General features: G+C 27.7%; 1 protein-coding gene across 5 annotated transcripts; it reads right to left on the reverse strand.

Annotated features, from left to right (window-relative positions):
- Nucleotides 1–1953: 1953 nt before the first annotated feature.
- LOC107168760 (protein partner of snf) lies at nt 1954–16831 on the reverse strand. 5 transcript variants are annotated; one of them, XM_015518278.2, is made up of 15 exons: nt 16420–16831; nt 15314–15459; nt 14849–14998; nt 11342–11479; nt 11210–11281; nt 10973–11070; nt 10762–10893; nt 8028–8627; nt 7738–7953; nt 7617–7669; nt 7415–7531; nt 6901–7340; nt 3811–5952; nt 3450–3661; nt 1954–3384 (listed from the first exon to the last, which is right to left on the reverse strand). In XM_015518278.2, exons 2-15 carry the CDS (start codon nt 15444–15446, stop codon nt 2758–2760), a joined length of 5130 nt encoding a protein of 1709 aa, XP_015373764.2. In that variant the 5' UTR covers nt 15447–15459; nt 16420–16831; the 3' UTR covers nt 1954–2757. The 5 variants fall into 5 exon arrangements, with proteins under 5 accessions (XP_015373764.2, XP_015373759.2, XP_015373763.2 ...); XM_015518273.2 differs by having other exon boundaries at nt 16413–16831; XM_015518277.2 differs by lacking the exon at nt 16420–16831 and adding an exon at nt 16051–16179.
- Nucleotides 16832–17349: the final 518 nt, after the last annotated feature.

The raw sequence follows: 17349 nt of genomic DNA on the forward strand, positions 1-17349 counted from the left end.
TGAGCTCTAGGAGACTAAACTGCGCAGCGTATAGAATCGCTACATTCCTAAATACCTTGAATTAGGTATAATTTATGAACATAATAACCTGTTGTTAAAATATGAAAAATCAATTCTGATTATTCACAATAATTAATGTTTGAACAAATGATTAATATATGGTCCTCTAGAAAACGAAATTTTTGGATCATATCACCCTTTTTGAATTAAGGTTTACTCCAGGAAATAGCATGACAAATCATAAGAAATAGAAAAATTAAATAAAACCCTAACAAAATTGTAATAGGTTATATGAAAATTCAAAATATTCATTTAATTAAATGTATACATTTTTTTAAAATCTTTTCCGTCACATCCGTCGTTGGTTTTCAAATTTATTTTTAGTCCATTTCAAATTTTACGGCAGCACGGCGTGCCCAAAAAACGCTATGGAGTACATCACTTTGGAAACCACTGCTCTAGAGATCATTCTGCATGGATACTGAGTCGAAGTTAAAACAATCTATACAAAATAATCAACTAAAAAATAGAAATAAAATAGATTGAAAAAAGGCGGGGAAAATATAGCATTGTTTTAAATACTTAACGTAAATCTAAGATCCATAAAAAGTTACCCGGCGTATAGTATAGGCAAAATAGGAACATAAAACAAACTACAGGGCGAAGGTCGAGATGAAACGAAAACGGCGTTCGGTTTGATTGGGCTCGCGACCTCGCGTATTTTATACATAGCACTTTTGGAAATAAAAATGTACGTATCTTTGTCGCTATGTCAGTAAACTGTCCGTGTTAAAGAATATTTACTTTAAGTCTAAAAAGTAAATTTTAGGCTCAGGATAATAATATGAAAACAGACATACGTGTAATCATCGGCTGGTCAAGAATCCAGTGAAATATATTATATTAACGGGTAATTAATATTCAGTTCCGGAAGAATACATTCCAGCCAAATTCCGGAAAACTAGTTTTGCTTAAAATTTCTCGTTTTTCTTTATTTTCTCGTATCTTTGGAAAATTATTGAGAAATTTAACTTCCCGAATTCACCAACTAGATTCATTTCCCCTCTAGAAAAGATACTGTTATGCATTATTTTGTTTATTGTGTTTAGTACACATACAAAAACTATAAATCGTTGTAAGATCACTAAAATCAATACATTCATTACTTTGACCCAGAATTTAGACGGAGGAAAATAGGTTACATTTAACAACTCTGCTATATACAGTTCTAACTAATTATATGAATAGGTTCGTAGTTCAAATATGCAATATAACAATATCATATAATTAATCTAAATGCATTGAAATTTTAATGTTTATAAAAAAATATTTAAAGATGTCATAATCATAAATGTTTCAAGTTCATGTAAGTAATATTTTTGGATGACAACTCATAAACTATAATGGTTCCTTTTATTAAATATTTTTTAGTATGAACTTCTTATGTATACACCAAACTTTGCATTACGTTTTCTAGCTTTTTGACTTGGCAAATTATTTTTATCTGTATTTAATGATAATAAAAAAAAAATATATCACATATATATATATATATATATTATAGTTCGAAAAGTGTAAAAGATCTTTTCAGCATTGATACTGACCAACATCATCTAGTTAAAATTATATCAAAAGGTTTTTTTGTGGATCTGGATGTTTATATAAGTACGTTTGTGCCTTGAAAACATATAGCCATGTAAATTAGATTTTATACTGGCGTATATAAAAAAAAAAATTGAAGTTGCTTAAATAATTTTAGGTAACTTTCCCTTCATACATTACCATATATACCTATAAAACGTCCAATTTTCCTTCCATCAATATTCAATACCCACCTAATTACTCATATTTAAGGTATTTTCTGATTAACGCTAGGATCCTATAGCATACTCCTGAGCAGATGCCAAGCAAATTTAAGTATTTAGTAAAAAACATACTCAGCATAAGAATACATAATATACAACATTTACAATTTATTAGATTAGACAATGAGATGAAACTGTGAAACATACATATATTAATTAAATAGGTTTTATTTCAGTAACTAAACTAATGGTACACCAAACATATTCAACAATGTTATAACACAATGTTGTATCTATTACAATAATATAGCGATAGAAGTCTATGTTTATCATCTAAAAATACTAAAGATGTTGTATACATACTCACTTATATTAAGATAATGAAAAAACAAACATAAATTAATTTGTTTTTAACAATAGACTAAATGTCTAAGATGTTAGATTATGATTTAATTTACAGAAATGTCTTTATTGAAACTTTAATCCAAAAATAAAATGTAATGAAAAGATGTTTATAACATGGCTTTATAATCCACACATCCACATTATCTAACTTTATTGAGAAAAATTAACATCGATAATTATATTAATTGTGTTTTAAAAACATAATTAAGTGTCTGTGTTATTTAAATATATAAAGTTGTACACTTTAACTGTATAAAATCATTTAACATTATGTTCCATTTGTAACATGCCTGCACAACAAATTCACATAAGTTATTTACATTTAAATTTATTAATTCTTAACTATATATAAATACAATAAAATTTATAACAATTTTATATGAATAACATAAATACATGTAATGTTTACATACATATAAGAAAATGAGTAAAATATATTTAAAAAAATTCTTAACGATATATCAAGGTAAATAAAATAAGTTGTACATTTAAAACATACATTTAATAAAAACACGACCCAAAAACATAAAAATTACTTAGGAAACAACTACATACGTCTCCAAGAACCTTTATCTCTTCGATCACCTGATTTTTTAAACTTTTTCTTTTTTGGTTCATTTTTAGAACTTCCATGGCCCCAAAATCTTGATCCTTTTTTAGTTTTTGGGTAAGATGGTGGAGGAGGTGGTTGGTATTGTACAGTATTATACGCATAACCAGGTTGATTATAATTATTATATTTTCCTTGGTCTAATGCCATACTTGGAGGAGGTGGAGGTGGTTGCTGAGGTCCATATTGATTTGGGTAAGCATCAGGCATATACCCAGGAGGAGGGTAAGAATAAGGAATAGGTGCAATATAATTTATAGGTTGCTGCATGTATGAATTTGAGAAATGGGGAGGAGGTAAATTTATGTCAGGATTACAAGGTGGTGTAAACTCATCTTCAACGCCAAGTGGTGGAGGTTCAGTAGTTGAAATTCGTTGGCGAGGGTCTCTGCATTTCTTTTCAACATCTGTAGTAGCTTTAGAGTTTTCCGGTTCAGTTGAAAGTAATTCTTTTGTGTTTATGGAAGAAAGTATATCTTTAATATTACTAGGAAGATGAATTTCAGATGTAAGAGGGGCCAGCTCACTTGTAGGACTATATACTTCTTCATCTAAATCTTGAGACTATATATAACAATAATAATAAATTAATAAATCATGTGAGAAAAACAATATTATGATATACATACATTGTCATCAATAAGAATTGAATTTTGAGAACCGGCAGTCATCATTTGAATCACTAGTTTTTCTTTTTCAATTTTTCTAGTTAGTTCTTCCATTTGTTGTTCAATACTCGATGCTGTATTTATATTATCAGATAAACTAGGCACATCTTCATCTACAGGCGAATATGGTTCTTCTTCTCCAGGTATATAAGGCAAGTCATCATCAGTCAAAACTAAAAAGTAAAATAAAAATATACAAATCATAAAACTTATTGTATGTAAATCAAAAAGTGAACAACGTATTAATCTATTATCAATAATTATAAATACAAATATTTTAGCTATTTGTACGAGCACTATTAAAAACACTTGAAATGTTTACCTGAAGATAGTGGTAAAACTGGTGTTGGTAAACTGAGAATTTTGTTAGTTGGGGATCTTGGTGGAGTATAACTTTCTTTTGGTGAATAACTGTCTTGACTTGATGATGGAAAAGCAGGTTTAAGATGAGGTAAAGCCAAAGTGTCGTTGATATCAGGTAGCGCATAGTTATTTTCAGCTGGTTTCCAAGATGGAACCCAATGTTTCTTAGAATTTCGTACTATTATACCCAGTAATAAATGAGTTCTATAGTCATCGATACCAGGTCCATCTAATGGCAATAGTACCTGAGGAATAGGACTATGACTTCCAAGAGGATACAGATAAAAATCTTTTATGTTTGGAAATAGTTTAGTATCAATAACTGCTATGCGGTTTTTAGCACTCAGGTATTGATACAGGCTCAGGTAGGACATTTGTTGTTCCATTCCACCCGCTGATAACTTTGTTACAATAATATCTTTGGTTCCAGTTTTTTTCAATTTACTCATATATTCCCAAACCGTTTGTTGTTTGATACGCCCAACACATTCCAGAACTGTTAATGTAAGTTCTGCCTCCAATCCAATTACATTACCAGATAATCGAGACATTGTTACATTACAACGGGCAACGTCTGTGAAATTTATGGTTCCTTTCCATATAGGGCCAGCTTCATCTTCCATTCGAGGCGGAGTAGCTATAACAACAGTTGAACTTGGTTCCCTATCACTAATATCATCATCTTTACGTACTTCAGTTTTATTAACAACTGGTTCTGTTACAGTATCAATTATATTATTTTTATCAATTTTTTTATTCTTAACGTCTCGGCTTTTACTTCGGTCACGACTTCTATGTTTTTTATCCTTGTGTGATTTATGACGATTTCTACTAGTCTTATGGTGTCTACGATCACGTTCACCACCACTACTGCTTTCTTTATATTTGCTCTTTTTATTTTCTTTGGATAATTTTAATAAAATCTGTGGTTTCTTTTCCTCGACCTTAATGTCAGGATTAAGTTCTGATACTATTGTCTCCTTATTATCCTTGGATTCAATGATTTCTTCTCCTTTATGAGTCTTCATAAGTAAAGCCTTTGGTTGATTCATCATATCTAACTCTGTTTTTCTGATCATTTCTATTTGATGTTTGTTTTCTCGTTCTCTCCACTCAGCAAGTTCTTGAGATGCCATTTCGTCAGCAGTCATACGCACCAATTGATATGGTGTAACCCACTTAAATATAATTTTCTTAAAGAAATTTAAATTTTTTGGATCTTTTATATTAAATAATAAACTTCTATACTTTGTTTTGTATTTCTGATCAACCTTAGTAAATTGATTATAAAGTTCTTCTTCAATTTTCGAGGTTAATTCCTCCAAATCTTGTTCAGCTGTTTTTAATTCTGGTTCTTCAGATATTCTACTACTTAATGATTCTAATAAAGATTTACGAACATTAGTACGTAATTGTTCTTCACCCTTTTTCTCATTGAAAATTTCTTTTACTGGTAGATCAATTTTTTTAACTGGTTCAGGTTTTTTCTTAATAATTTTTTGCACAACATTTGTTTTTGAAATTGATGTACTTTTTATCTGTGTTACTGATTGTATACCTTTGGATGACTCCTTTTGAGGATTAGTATGTTTAATAGGTTCTTTTTGAGTAATATGTTTATTAGGTTCTTTTTGCGGGATAGCATGTTTATTAGGTTCTTTTTGCGGGGTAGCATGTTTATTAGGTTCTTTTTGAGGGGTAGCATGTTTATTAAGTTCTTTTTGAGGAGTAGGATGTGTAATAGGTTCTTTTTGAGAATTAATATGTTTAATTGGTTCTCTTTTGGGTAATATTGATTTTGGTGAATCTTTGTTAACAAATACTAGTTTGACTTGATCTGGTTGTAATAAATCTCCCACATCAAATTCTCTTTTTATTTCTTTTGCCTTATGTTTTTCTGGATAAATGGCTGTTCTTTTAAGGCGATTTTCGTTTTCTTTTTTAAGACTTTTGGATGTATTTGGGATTGGCTTAGAATTAGTTTGAGATTTAAAAGATGGTTTATTAAGGTCAGTTTTAGGTCCAGAGGGTTTTAAAATTTGGAATGCTGGATTTTCTTTCAACCATTGTCTTAAATTTGCAAGTTTTGGAGCTTGTTTACCTGTAACATAATTTTAACTTATATGGAATAATACATGATGTCAGTTTTATTAACAACCATTACTTTTAGATTCTATACTATAATTTATAAGATGGCATATTCCCTGAATGTATAGTCACCCATTGCTGCTTCTTAATAACTCATTTTAGTTAATATTGAAAACAATATAATAAAGACAGATTTTTTTTTGTAGTTTTTTATCCGTTATCAATACTTATTAACAATGAACTTTGATAAAAATTAAACAAACTTTAAGAAATGCCTAAAATTAATATTTTATTGTTATTAATTAATTGAATGATGATTTTCTGATTGAGAAAAATTACTGATTATGCATCTTGTGACTTATATTCCAATACAGTAGCGCCTAACAGATATTTTTCAGGAGTAATAAGACATAATTTTACTTTCTACCCACCAAAAGTAATTAAATATTCTTTTTACTCTTATTTATATTTGTTAGTGATTAGCAACCACTACACTAATTGACCAACCCCTCTCCCAAAAAAAAAAAAATTGTACCACTTAATATATGTTGTGAGTCTATAATAACTGTAGTCTTAAAGAGATATTTTAATAAGCTAGAGAGAAAATATAAGTATATTATTGTAAAAATAAAATTCAAAAATATATGAAAATCTTGATCTTAAATCATATTATAGTAAGGAATTACTTCTTAAGCGATGTTGCACAGTTGTTCCCAGATAAATTGAGCAGAGGTGCCGCTTTTTAATAGGTGTATCCCAAACTATAGTAGAGGTGTGTGTCTATTTGCACGGTGTGCCTCAATCACTCATCAATTTGTTTATTATAAAAGTGCCATTATAAATGGCTGACATTTAAATACTGAATATTCCTGGTTGTTTATTATTGTGCCACCATCACCTGCTCAATTTATCTGGCAACGACTGTACACATTTATTATATAATGGTAAAATAATTACATACCAGAGATTAATCTGCTGTTTTTTTTGTCAAATAGAATAATATCCGGTGAATCTGATGTACAACATGCTTTTATAGCAGCTACACTTTCTTCAATATGTTTTTCCAAACATGTTTCTTTGCAAAATATACCTACTGAAATATCTTCAACAATTTTTTTACATTGAGCACATTTTTGTTGTAATTGAGGTTGAATTTTAAAGACTTTTGATTCATTGTTTTTAATCGGTGATTTTAAACTTATCATTTTTTTCTTTTCTTCTTCTAATTTCTTGGCTTTTTCTTCTTCAGATTTTTTACGTGCATCTTCTGTCCGCTTTTTTTTACATGGAGGGCAATTCCATTCAACACCACGAGCTTCCATTTGTTCACCCAAGGCTTTTGTTATACCCACACATTTTCCATGGAACCAATCTTCACAAGTATCACAACATATCATAAATCTGAATAAAGTTTAAAATTATACATATTTATTTTAAATTTAAATTAAAACTAAAATTTTGTTTAAAAATAATACCTGTTATTATGAGGTTTTCTACATACACACCATAGCCTATTTGGATCATCCTCTGAAGTCATAGTTCCTTCTCTATCAGTATCTGATTCTTCACTATAATCATTAATGCTTTTTGAACTACAAAAATGAATATACATTTACATAAATATCACATAAGAAGTCATAATTGTAGAAATCCTAAATATTATTTATTAATACTTACTTTTCTGATGAACGTCTTTGTCTACCTTGCTCTTTTATACTTGCATCAAGATTCTAAAATAAAAATATTAAGGATAAATTACAAAATGTAATTTAAAATTTATTTTTGTCAAAATACATACTTCTTTTTTTACTAATGATCGAGTTTTGGGAATCTCAATTGGAGGCAGTGTCACTAATCTACCAGATTTTCCATAAACCACTATAGTAGAACCTTTAGGTTTGTCATCAGTTACCGATGTTATTGAGTCGTTTTTGTCATTATGATTAAGACTATCATCAGATAATAGTCTGTTCATTAAATCGTGACTAGAGTTAGATGGAGCAACAAAATTTGACTAGAAAAAAATGAATGTAATAAATTATACATAAATTAGTTTAATTCAAATTATGCTTTTTTAAGTTTACATACAGAGTTAAGGTCTTCATTGAGATCAGCTAGTTCATCAATTAAATTTTCTTCATCAATTATTTCTGTTTGATTGGCTATTTTAGAACTAATATCATTTAATATGTCTTCTACTGTTTTAGTTACAGTCATTTCAACTGGATTGTCTTTTATTCGACTTGAAACTTTTTGTACTCGTCCAGTTTCTTCTTTATTTACAATAACTTGTTCTGTATCTTTTGTTGTGTTAGAAACACGGTTGTCTATTGATGTTATATTATCAATTTTATCTATGACATTTATTTTAGAATCCAATTCAATATTCACTGTTTGAATAGATGTATTATCATCAAGAGTAATATCAGGAGAAAATAATTCAGGCACATCTATTAATTGTGTGACATTGTTTAGTGGAACTGATAAAGAATCTAAAGAATTTTCAATAATTCCAATTTTATCTTTATTCTTTTTAAACATCAACTGATTTTGTATGTATTTTTTTGGTTCAATACTTGACTGACGAATCAATTCATTAGCCTGTAGTAAAACTTTGTCAACTATAACATCTGATTTTTTTTGTCGACTGTTTTTATTTTGAACTGGTGGACGAACTTGATAGGTTTTCTAGAAAAGTACAAACTTAATTAATAAAACAGAAATGTATATTATACTAAAAATATTAATTTTAAACTAAAATACACTAACATATTTTTTTTTAATTTTAAAAGTATAATAATTATTGGGATACTATTACCTAATTAATATAACATTTAAACAATCATAAACTTTAGGTTAGTTATTAATTTCTTAATTATGCCTATGGTTATTTAATATTAATGTATATATTGTTTTAAATAATAATTTCAATAAAATAAATAAAGAATTAATTAATCGAGAGGTAAAGATCTCTTTTGTTATATGTGAATATGTAGATTATTAAATCAAGGATTAGATACTTCTAGTTCTATCACAATGTATGAAAGTAATAGATAGATAATCTCTTTCAATATTAAAACTCTTGCTCAGTGTCTATGCTGTCTAAAATATTGTTTAAAAAATCTGTTTCATATTCTTAAAAATATACAGTGTTCCATGAGGATTTACACATTGAAATATCTCTCAAAATTCTGGTTTTGTAATAAGACTCACAAGGGGTTAAGAATTATAATTATTTCATATTTTAATTTATTTTAATGTCTTGGTAAAAAAGTTAAAAAATATTTTTATTTTTTTTTTCCGAAAATATTGACGTTTAAAAATTTTATTTTCATTAATTTCCTGATTTTTAATTTTTTTGTTTTAGTTTCGAGAAAAATAGCAAATTATTTAACACCGTAATGTTATCAAACATGTGATCCGCAGTGCAGCGCGCATTCCCATACGGCTAGCCAAATACTTTTCGTGTTCCTAATAAATATAATCATACTTTATTTCTTAAAACTAGAAAAAATAATAAAAATCAGGAAATTAATGAAAATAAAATTTTGAAACGTCAATATTTTCAGAAAAATAAACTACATCTATGGCTCTTTATTTTATTTTTGGAAATAATTAAATAAAATTAGATTTTTTAGATTTTTTAAAAGAACATTAAAATAATTAAAAAAATAAAATAATGGTAGTTCTTATCTTTGTGAATCTTATTATAAAACCACAATTTTGATATCTCTATTATTTTGTGAAATATCGCAATGGGTAAATCATCGTGGGACACCCTGTATACAGGGTGATTCTTTTATCAAACAACACTCATAATATGGTGTTTGTGTGTAAATACCACTTAACATACACCTATAACACATAACACCACCCAATTTTGGGAGGATATATTTTGTAAACGGATTAACGAAAAATGAAAATTCATTGAAAATTTTTTTAAAAATCTCATATTTTTAAGTTTTCCTAACTTCAATAACTTTTAATATATTGAAAAAAAAATTTTTGACACAATTAAAATTCTTTTTTTTTTATGGTAAAAATCTGGTTTGTTAGTCACCACTGTAGATTTCTCGGTTCTTTCTTGCGAGTAACAGTTCTTACTAACGCACTTGTACGACAGAGACAACACGTCATGCACATATCACATACTCTAAACCAGTGGTGCGCAACCTGGGGGTCACGACCCCTAAGGGAGTCGCGTAATTTTATTAGGGGGTCGCCAGTAATCACCAAATGAAAAAGTTTTATACTATATTGCTATGTATATTGTATATTATTTTATAGTTTTATACAAAGTAAAATTATTTTGTACCGTTGATGGCTGTGTCAATCGTAATATTATGACAATATGTCATATCTTAATATTGCGATAACTAGTTCTATTGAACCACGCAGTATATGGGTTATTATAATATTTTTTTTTTCATGTTTTTGATTAATTAAATTAAAGAAATATTAAAACTGCTCTAAAATTAATGATTTAATGTATATGAATAAAATGTGTAAAATGTGTTATACATTAAGACTATTAAGTAAATTTAAATTACACACTTACATAATGTTGGTAGGTAGGGGGGCCGTATTAAAAAATAAATTATTTTGGGGGGTCGTGGATCAAAAAAGGTTGCGCACCACTGCTCTAAACAATATTTTTACTAGTAATTTTTTTAATAGTATACATTAAATAGATTTTTTTTTAATATTACTAAACATTATATATTTTGAATTCCATAAAAATATTGAGTCTAAGAATTCTAGATACAAAAAGAATTTTTTTAACTACTAGAATACAAAAGTATATGATAAACTTATATCTTACTGTTGGTAACAGACGCTTAACTGTTTTTGTAGCTCTTGCTTTATCTTCAGTTTGATTTTGTGTTTCATCAAGTTTCTTTTTAGCCATTGTATTTCTTAAAGATATAGGACCCTTATTTTTTGGTTTTTCATTCTAAACAAACGTAAAATATTAGTATTTTAATTTAAAAAAAATCTATTTTAATCTTTTTAATTATTAATATTTTAAGTACTTTTCCAACTCTTAAGTTAAGCATCTTTTTGGTGTTGGATAAATTATTTTCTGGTATATTTTTGGATAAGGGTATTGATGGTATGCCTGATTTGATACCTAAAAAAAAAAAAAAAATTAAAATATTTTAATAAGCTAACAAAATGTTTAAGAAAATTAGATATTAATATAAACTATTGGAATGTTATTTATTATATTACATTTTTTGTAAGCACATTCAAAGACGTATTTAACTCACTCTCATCTGCTGAAACAGTAATCTCTTCAATTTCTTCAATGTCATCTAGAATACTTGATTTTTTCAATTCGTCTAAAATATTAATTTAAATTTAAGATATACTACTTTTAAATCAATTCTTATAATAATTACTTGTAATATTCTGTATTCCGGTAGAAAGTGTGATTCTAGGAGAACTAATGTTGACTTCTGGTGTGTTTGGCGGGCAATCCTTATAATAACAATGATCCAAATAAATGGTATTTTTTGTCATATCACTATTTTCATTGGCTAGAAATAATAAAATAATTTGTATAATTAAATCTAGTATACTAGAATAATATGATAGGTAACAACCTAGAAAATAAGATTTACATTAACCAAATATTTTAATAAGATGACAAGTGTAAAAAATTTCAAATTTTAATAATAATTCTCAGAATTTAAATATAATAGACCAACATTCAAAATAAAACATTGTAAACAATGAAAACAATAAATTAACTGATTTTTTTAGGTTAAGTTTTACAGCTTAAAATAATGTGATGTTTATAAACTTAAATGTTTAAATTATTTTATTCAATATTGAGAGAAATGATATTATAAATAAAGAAAAATGAATGATATTAATTAAATATACGGTTTCGGAAATTTATGTTCATTAAAAAAACAAGTTTGTTATTTTTTCTATGGTTATGAGTAGAGCTTAAATTTTAAATGATATTTATGTTTTAAAAAATCAAAAATAAAGCAAGATCAAAAATTAACATGAATTAGTTGTAAAACTGAATCCAAAATTTTTTAAATTTAAAAGAAAATTTACTCAATATGCTTAACAAAATTTTCAATAGTGAAACTGACCAATTCTGAGTGAATGTTTTTAGATAACAGAAAACTATACAATATAACCATTTAGTCTGAATTGCATACAGGGCCGACCCAAGGTATTTTGATCCCCCGGGCAATATTTTGAAAGGCACCCTTAATCAAATGCTCTATAATACATTTAATACTTTTTATACTTACCTACATATTTTGTTTAAAATTCTTATATTTATGAATAGGTAAAGGACGGCAAAACTTATTTGGATACAATTTATAGACATATCAACTGTAACACATAATTTTTTGGTTTTCCCGAGATAATGATTATATTATATCATTATATATTATTTTTTAATTATTTGTAATATAATGCTAAAAAGTGGAAAGTGGAGTAAAATCTATAAAAAATATATATATATACCAGAATATTCCATCATAGATAATTTAGTCATTTTGCTATATTATTGTCAATTTGAATAAATATTACGCTAAAATTTATAAAATATTCGTATATTAAAAGCACCCCGGGCAACCGCCCCGTTTGCCCGTATCTTGGGCCGGCACTGAGCGTGATTCTAGATTTTCTTATTAATTAAATACAATTTTTTTTATTACTATAGCACAATGGTTAACAACTGGAGAACTGTGATCTGAATCTGGATCGTGGAAGACAGAAAACTGAACATTCAACATATCCTACAATTTTTTTTATTTTCATATTATACTATTATAAAAAATATTAAGATTTGACAAACATTTATTTTTCTGGACCTCATCTATTTATTATTTTAATCGTAAGACTCTAATAGAAATTCTTTTCCAACCCCTGCTATACCATAATAAACATAATATACAATTTCTACAGCTAGAATAACTGAAAAAAGCAAAAAATGCATTTACACAAAAAAAAGCCAAAATAATTGGTTTATTTAGAATGGGAATGACATGAAATAAAAATTATATTACTATCTCTAATTTAAAAATAAGTATTTGTTGTAAAATCTGAGCTCAATTTATGAGGTGTTTATTGATGGTGACATGTAAAATGGCTATAGAATAAAGATCAACATAATATATACAGTAGAATCTCGATTAACCGTGCCTCAATTATCCGTGTTTGAGATTAACCATGGCCACTCTTCCGAAAAATTTAAAAATAAGTATTGACTGTAGATATTGTATTTTTAGTTATAATCGAACATGTTATATTACTTAATATGTATTCAATAAATATCAAGAAACATATTAATGACATTTTTAACGAAACAATATATAAAGAAATAAGAATAACATCATATTTTAAACTCTGATAACTTGTAATATATAATCTTATGGACATATAAGTATATAACATTATTGTAAGTATTTCTAATTTTAATTAAATAAAAAATTTCAAAATCTTTTATTACGAAATGTTTCCATTAACCACCACGGTCAATCTATGGTTTTCATTTATCCGTGTGACCCCTTCCCTACCATTACCATGGATAATCAAGGTTCCACTGTATATATTATAACTTTATCTTTGTCAGATTTTTTTTGTTAATTTACACTAGTTGTGATTTATGTTAGAAGAAAAATATTTACCACAGTTTGCATAAAAAAAATGTAAATAAGTTTATGGTGAATCATCATACTAAAAAAAAGTTCTCTATATCTATTTCATGAATCTAATATGATAATATTTAAGTATATTATAATCATGGTTAATTTATAGTGATTTTCTGAACATAAGACTTAATTTATATATTATAAAATAGGTATACCATACACAAACTGAGCCTTTTGATATAAATCATTGTAAACACTAAACGTTACCTGATAAGAATTTTTATGAATAGAAAAATCGGTACTTTTCGGTTATCGTACCCCAAAGGTCGGCCGGCCGACTGCGGCGGCCATCGGGATATACCGATTCCGTTCTCGTACCCCATTATATTTATTTCAATATTGTTAAGTTTTATTGCCATACGAATAAATAAATAATTGCCAAAAATATAATTTATTTTAATAAAATAATATAATATGAAATTATATGAGTACAAAGAAATTATAATAAAATATGAATACCAATAAAGTATAATAAAACATCAATACAAAAACAAATTATAAAAAAGTATTAATACCAATACAATATGAATACCAAAAAAATTATTGTAAATAAAAAATATTTTTATGATGGAAGCATTGAGATAAATATAATGGGGTACGATGGCGGAATCAGTATATCCCAACCGCCGCCGCAGTCAGCCGGCTGACCGTTGGGGGTATGATAACCGAAAAGTACCGAAAAATCAATATTTATTTTTTGTTTTTTAATTGATACCATGAATTATTTAAATGATATTTCTGAGCAGAATACCTTGAACCTAATTATTTATAGGAATTTTAAGCATAGAAGATTGAAGTAGTGTACTCCTCAAAATGATACCAATGACTCTTCCCTAATTATTTATACTTAAAAAAATATTGATTCAATATTTGATTTTAATTTATCAAATTCATTAAAAAATTATTCTGCTTTGTAAATGAAATAAAAAATGTATGTTGTGATTTTAAAAAGTAAAAAAATAAACGTATAGTTTTCCACATATTTTTTAAAATCTTACATTAATAATTATTCTGCACTCGATGTGCTTCATGCTCAACCTCATTTTCCTCTTCTAGCAAATATCTACTGAGAAACTACCATTATTGTTAGATTAGACATTTTTCTGTGAAACATCTCCACATAAGTACATGTATGTTTCTAATTAGTTAAATTACCTAATAGTTTAAATTGATATGCATTCAAAAAATAATACAGTTTGTTGTCTATATTCCATATCATCTTACCTTGGGATAAGAATGTTTTGGTAGAAATAGATGGATAAAAACCTTGCACAGTCAAATTTATCTCTTGCTCTCCATTGTCTGGATTTGTAGTTATGCCTTTATTACTACTGTTTTCAAAGTGAATAATATTCATGGTTTCTTTATTGCTTTCTAAATAAAGAAGTTTAATAATATAAAATCAAATATGGCTAGACATAAAGCATGAATTTAAAGTTATGAGTTAAAATAATTGAGATAGGTACTTAATAAATAATAACATACAACCAATTTAATTTATACAATATACGTAAAAAGTATCAATTACTAAAAGGTAAATACAATACCAATGACAATAAAAAAGGTATATTATTTATCGTTGATAAAAAATTTGATTTAAATAAAACAGCAACCTGACATTTACTATGTCTATTGTCTAGGTATGAAATGGTTAACCCTTGAATTTTTAAATATTTATAAATGACTTACCCAAAACTCTATTGAACATATTTTGATCTATAGTTACAGTACCATCAGGCTTAACAATAACTACTAAAGTGTCATCAGCTTCTTCATCTTCTGGTTCTTCATCTGTTTTTTCAGTAATTTTGGAACAAGACATAATAAAAAATTACCTAAAAAGTTTACAAAATACATTAAAATTCTTTAACAAAAAAGAAATATTTTAATACAAAAAATATTGTAATGTTATCGTTTTCAATTTAAAATATCAATAAAATATTAAAGATATAATACCTACTATCAAACACAGTCAGAAAAACTTAATACATTAGATTGTATATTAATTATAAAATTATAAGTAATGTTCACAAAAATTATATTAATGTTTTTTTAAAGATCATTATACAATATTGTAATTATTGTTATTAATATAGGAGACTGATAACTTATAAACATTTTAAAACAACAACATAATAATATTACATAAATATAAAGAATTGAACGAATTTTAAGTTGAAAAAAATAATTTACAATAATTATCATCAACCTGTCCCAGACAGAGAAAATGTGAAATATTAAAATATGAAAAATTAACTTAGTATTTAGTAATTTGTATTACAATTATTTACAACTTGATATCAGTGTGGAAACAAAATAAACAATCTCAGTATTATTATTATTGTATTACGTATTTAATAATAATAATTTTAATGTTTACGATTTGTGTGTGTTACACTGTTACGGTAACGGGTAAGTGAACGTACAATTTTTCCCTCCAACAGCAGCTCCAAACAGTGTGGGCGACGGGGCCACAGTTTCACACAAACGTCACAAACCCGGGTAGCCGGGCGAAGGACACGGTTTGATGCGGTGGTTGGAGAGAGATACTAGATACTAGATAGAATAGAGGTAGTGACGGAGAGAGAAAAAAAATTCAAAACATTGAACATGTCCCAGGGAAAATATTAAGTTTATCGATATTATCACAAGACACGCGAACGCGCGAAAATCGATGTGCGCGCAACAAAATGCAATATTAGAATATTGCAATTACTTATTATTTTATTTTAACTCAATTATAAAATGAGAAAAGGCATGACAATATAGAACAATAATATGTACTCACTACTCACCGACTCGGTTACAGACGACGAATGTAAATTGTAATCGGCAGTCGGGACTGAATCGGCAGTCGGGAGTCTTTAACACCGCTGCGGTCGGTTCGGCGTCGTTATCACTGCTGGCTGACTGGCCTACACGGCTCGACACGTTCGTCTGGACCCATCACTGCCGTCTGTCGTTTGAGCGAACGCTTGTACAATACTACAATGGTACCGTACTACCGTCCTATTCCACTCGCGCTACAGCACTTATCGCGGGTTTGCAGTTTGTTTCATATTGACTTTTCGTTTTTGCTCAAAGGCCCACAGACTTACGAGTGTGTTTGACGCGGGATCGATTCCCGTTGGTTAATGGGTTCTCGCCTTTTCGATTTAATTTGTTGTTAACTGTGTTTTAGCAGTGGAGAGTGGCAACTCGCAAGTCTGTTCATCAATTATTACTTGTTAGTTGTTATTACTTATGATTATGATTGTTATGATATGTTTATACTTTTTAAGCTGTTTGGCTGGGAACGTCCGCCATTGTAGTGTGTCATGGAATAGATGCGCTACTATAGAAGAAAACCCTATATTGATAAGGGAGTTGTCAGATGTTAGATAACTGATAATAGTTAAAAATGTGTAATAATACATTAATTTTGAAATATAAGTGCATTTTGAAAACACAAAAAAAAGATTTATTTTGTAATAATAATGTATATAAGTGGCTTCTGAGTACTAACTAGATTCTCGAGTAGTAGAGTATATTGAAGATTGACAAATTTACAAAGGAACTTTATTATTATGCTAAACCCTCTTAAATACTGAACGAAGTGATGAATGTATTGATTTTACAATGATGTTTTTTTTTTGTGTGTCTGTGTACAGCATTACTAGTCAAAATAATGCTGCTTCAATTTCAAACTTCGGTGGTGCCGTTGGCGGTTTCTGATGTAAAAGTGA

This window comes from Diuraphis noxia, unplaced genomic scaffold (assembly GCF_037042655.1).
Source record: "Diuraphis noxia isolate RWA-SAM2 unplaced genomic scaffold, SU_Dnox_SAM2 contig0004, whole genome shotgun sequence".
Taxonomy (NCBI): Eukaryota; Metazoa; Arthropoda; class Insecta; order Hemiptera; family Aphididae; genus Diuraphis; species Diuraphis noxia.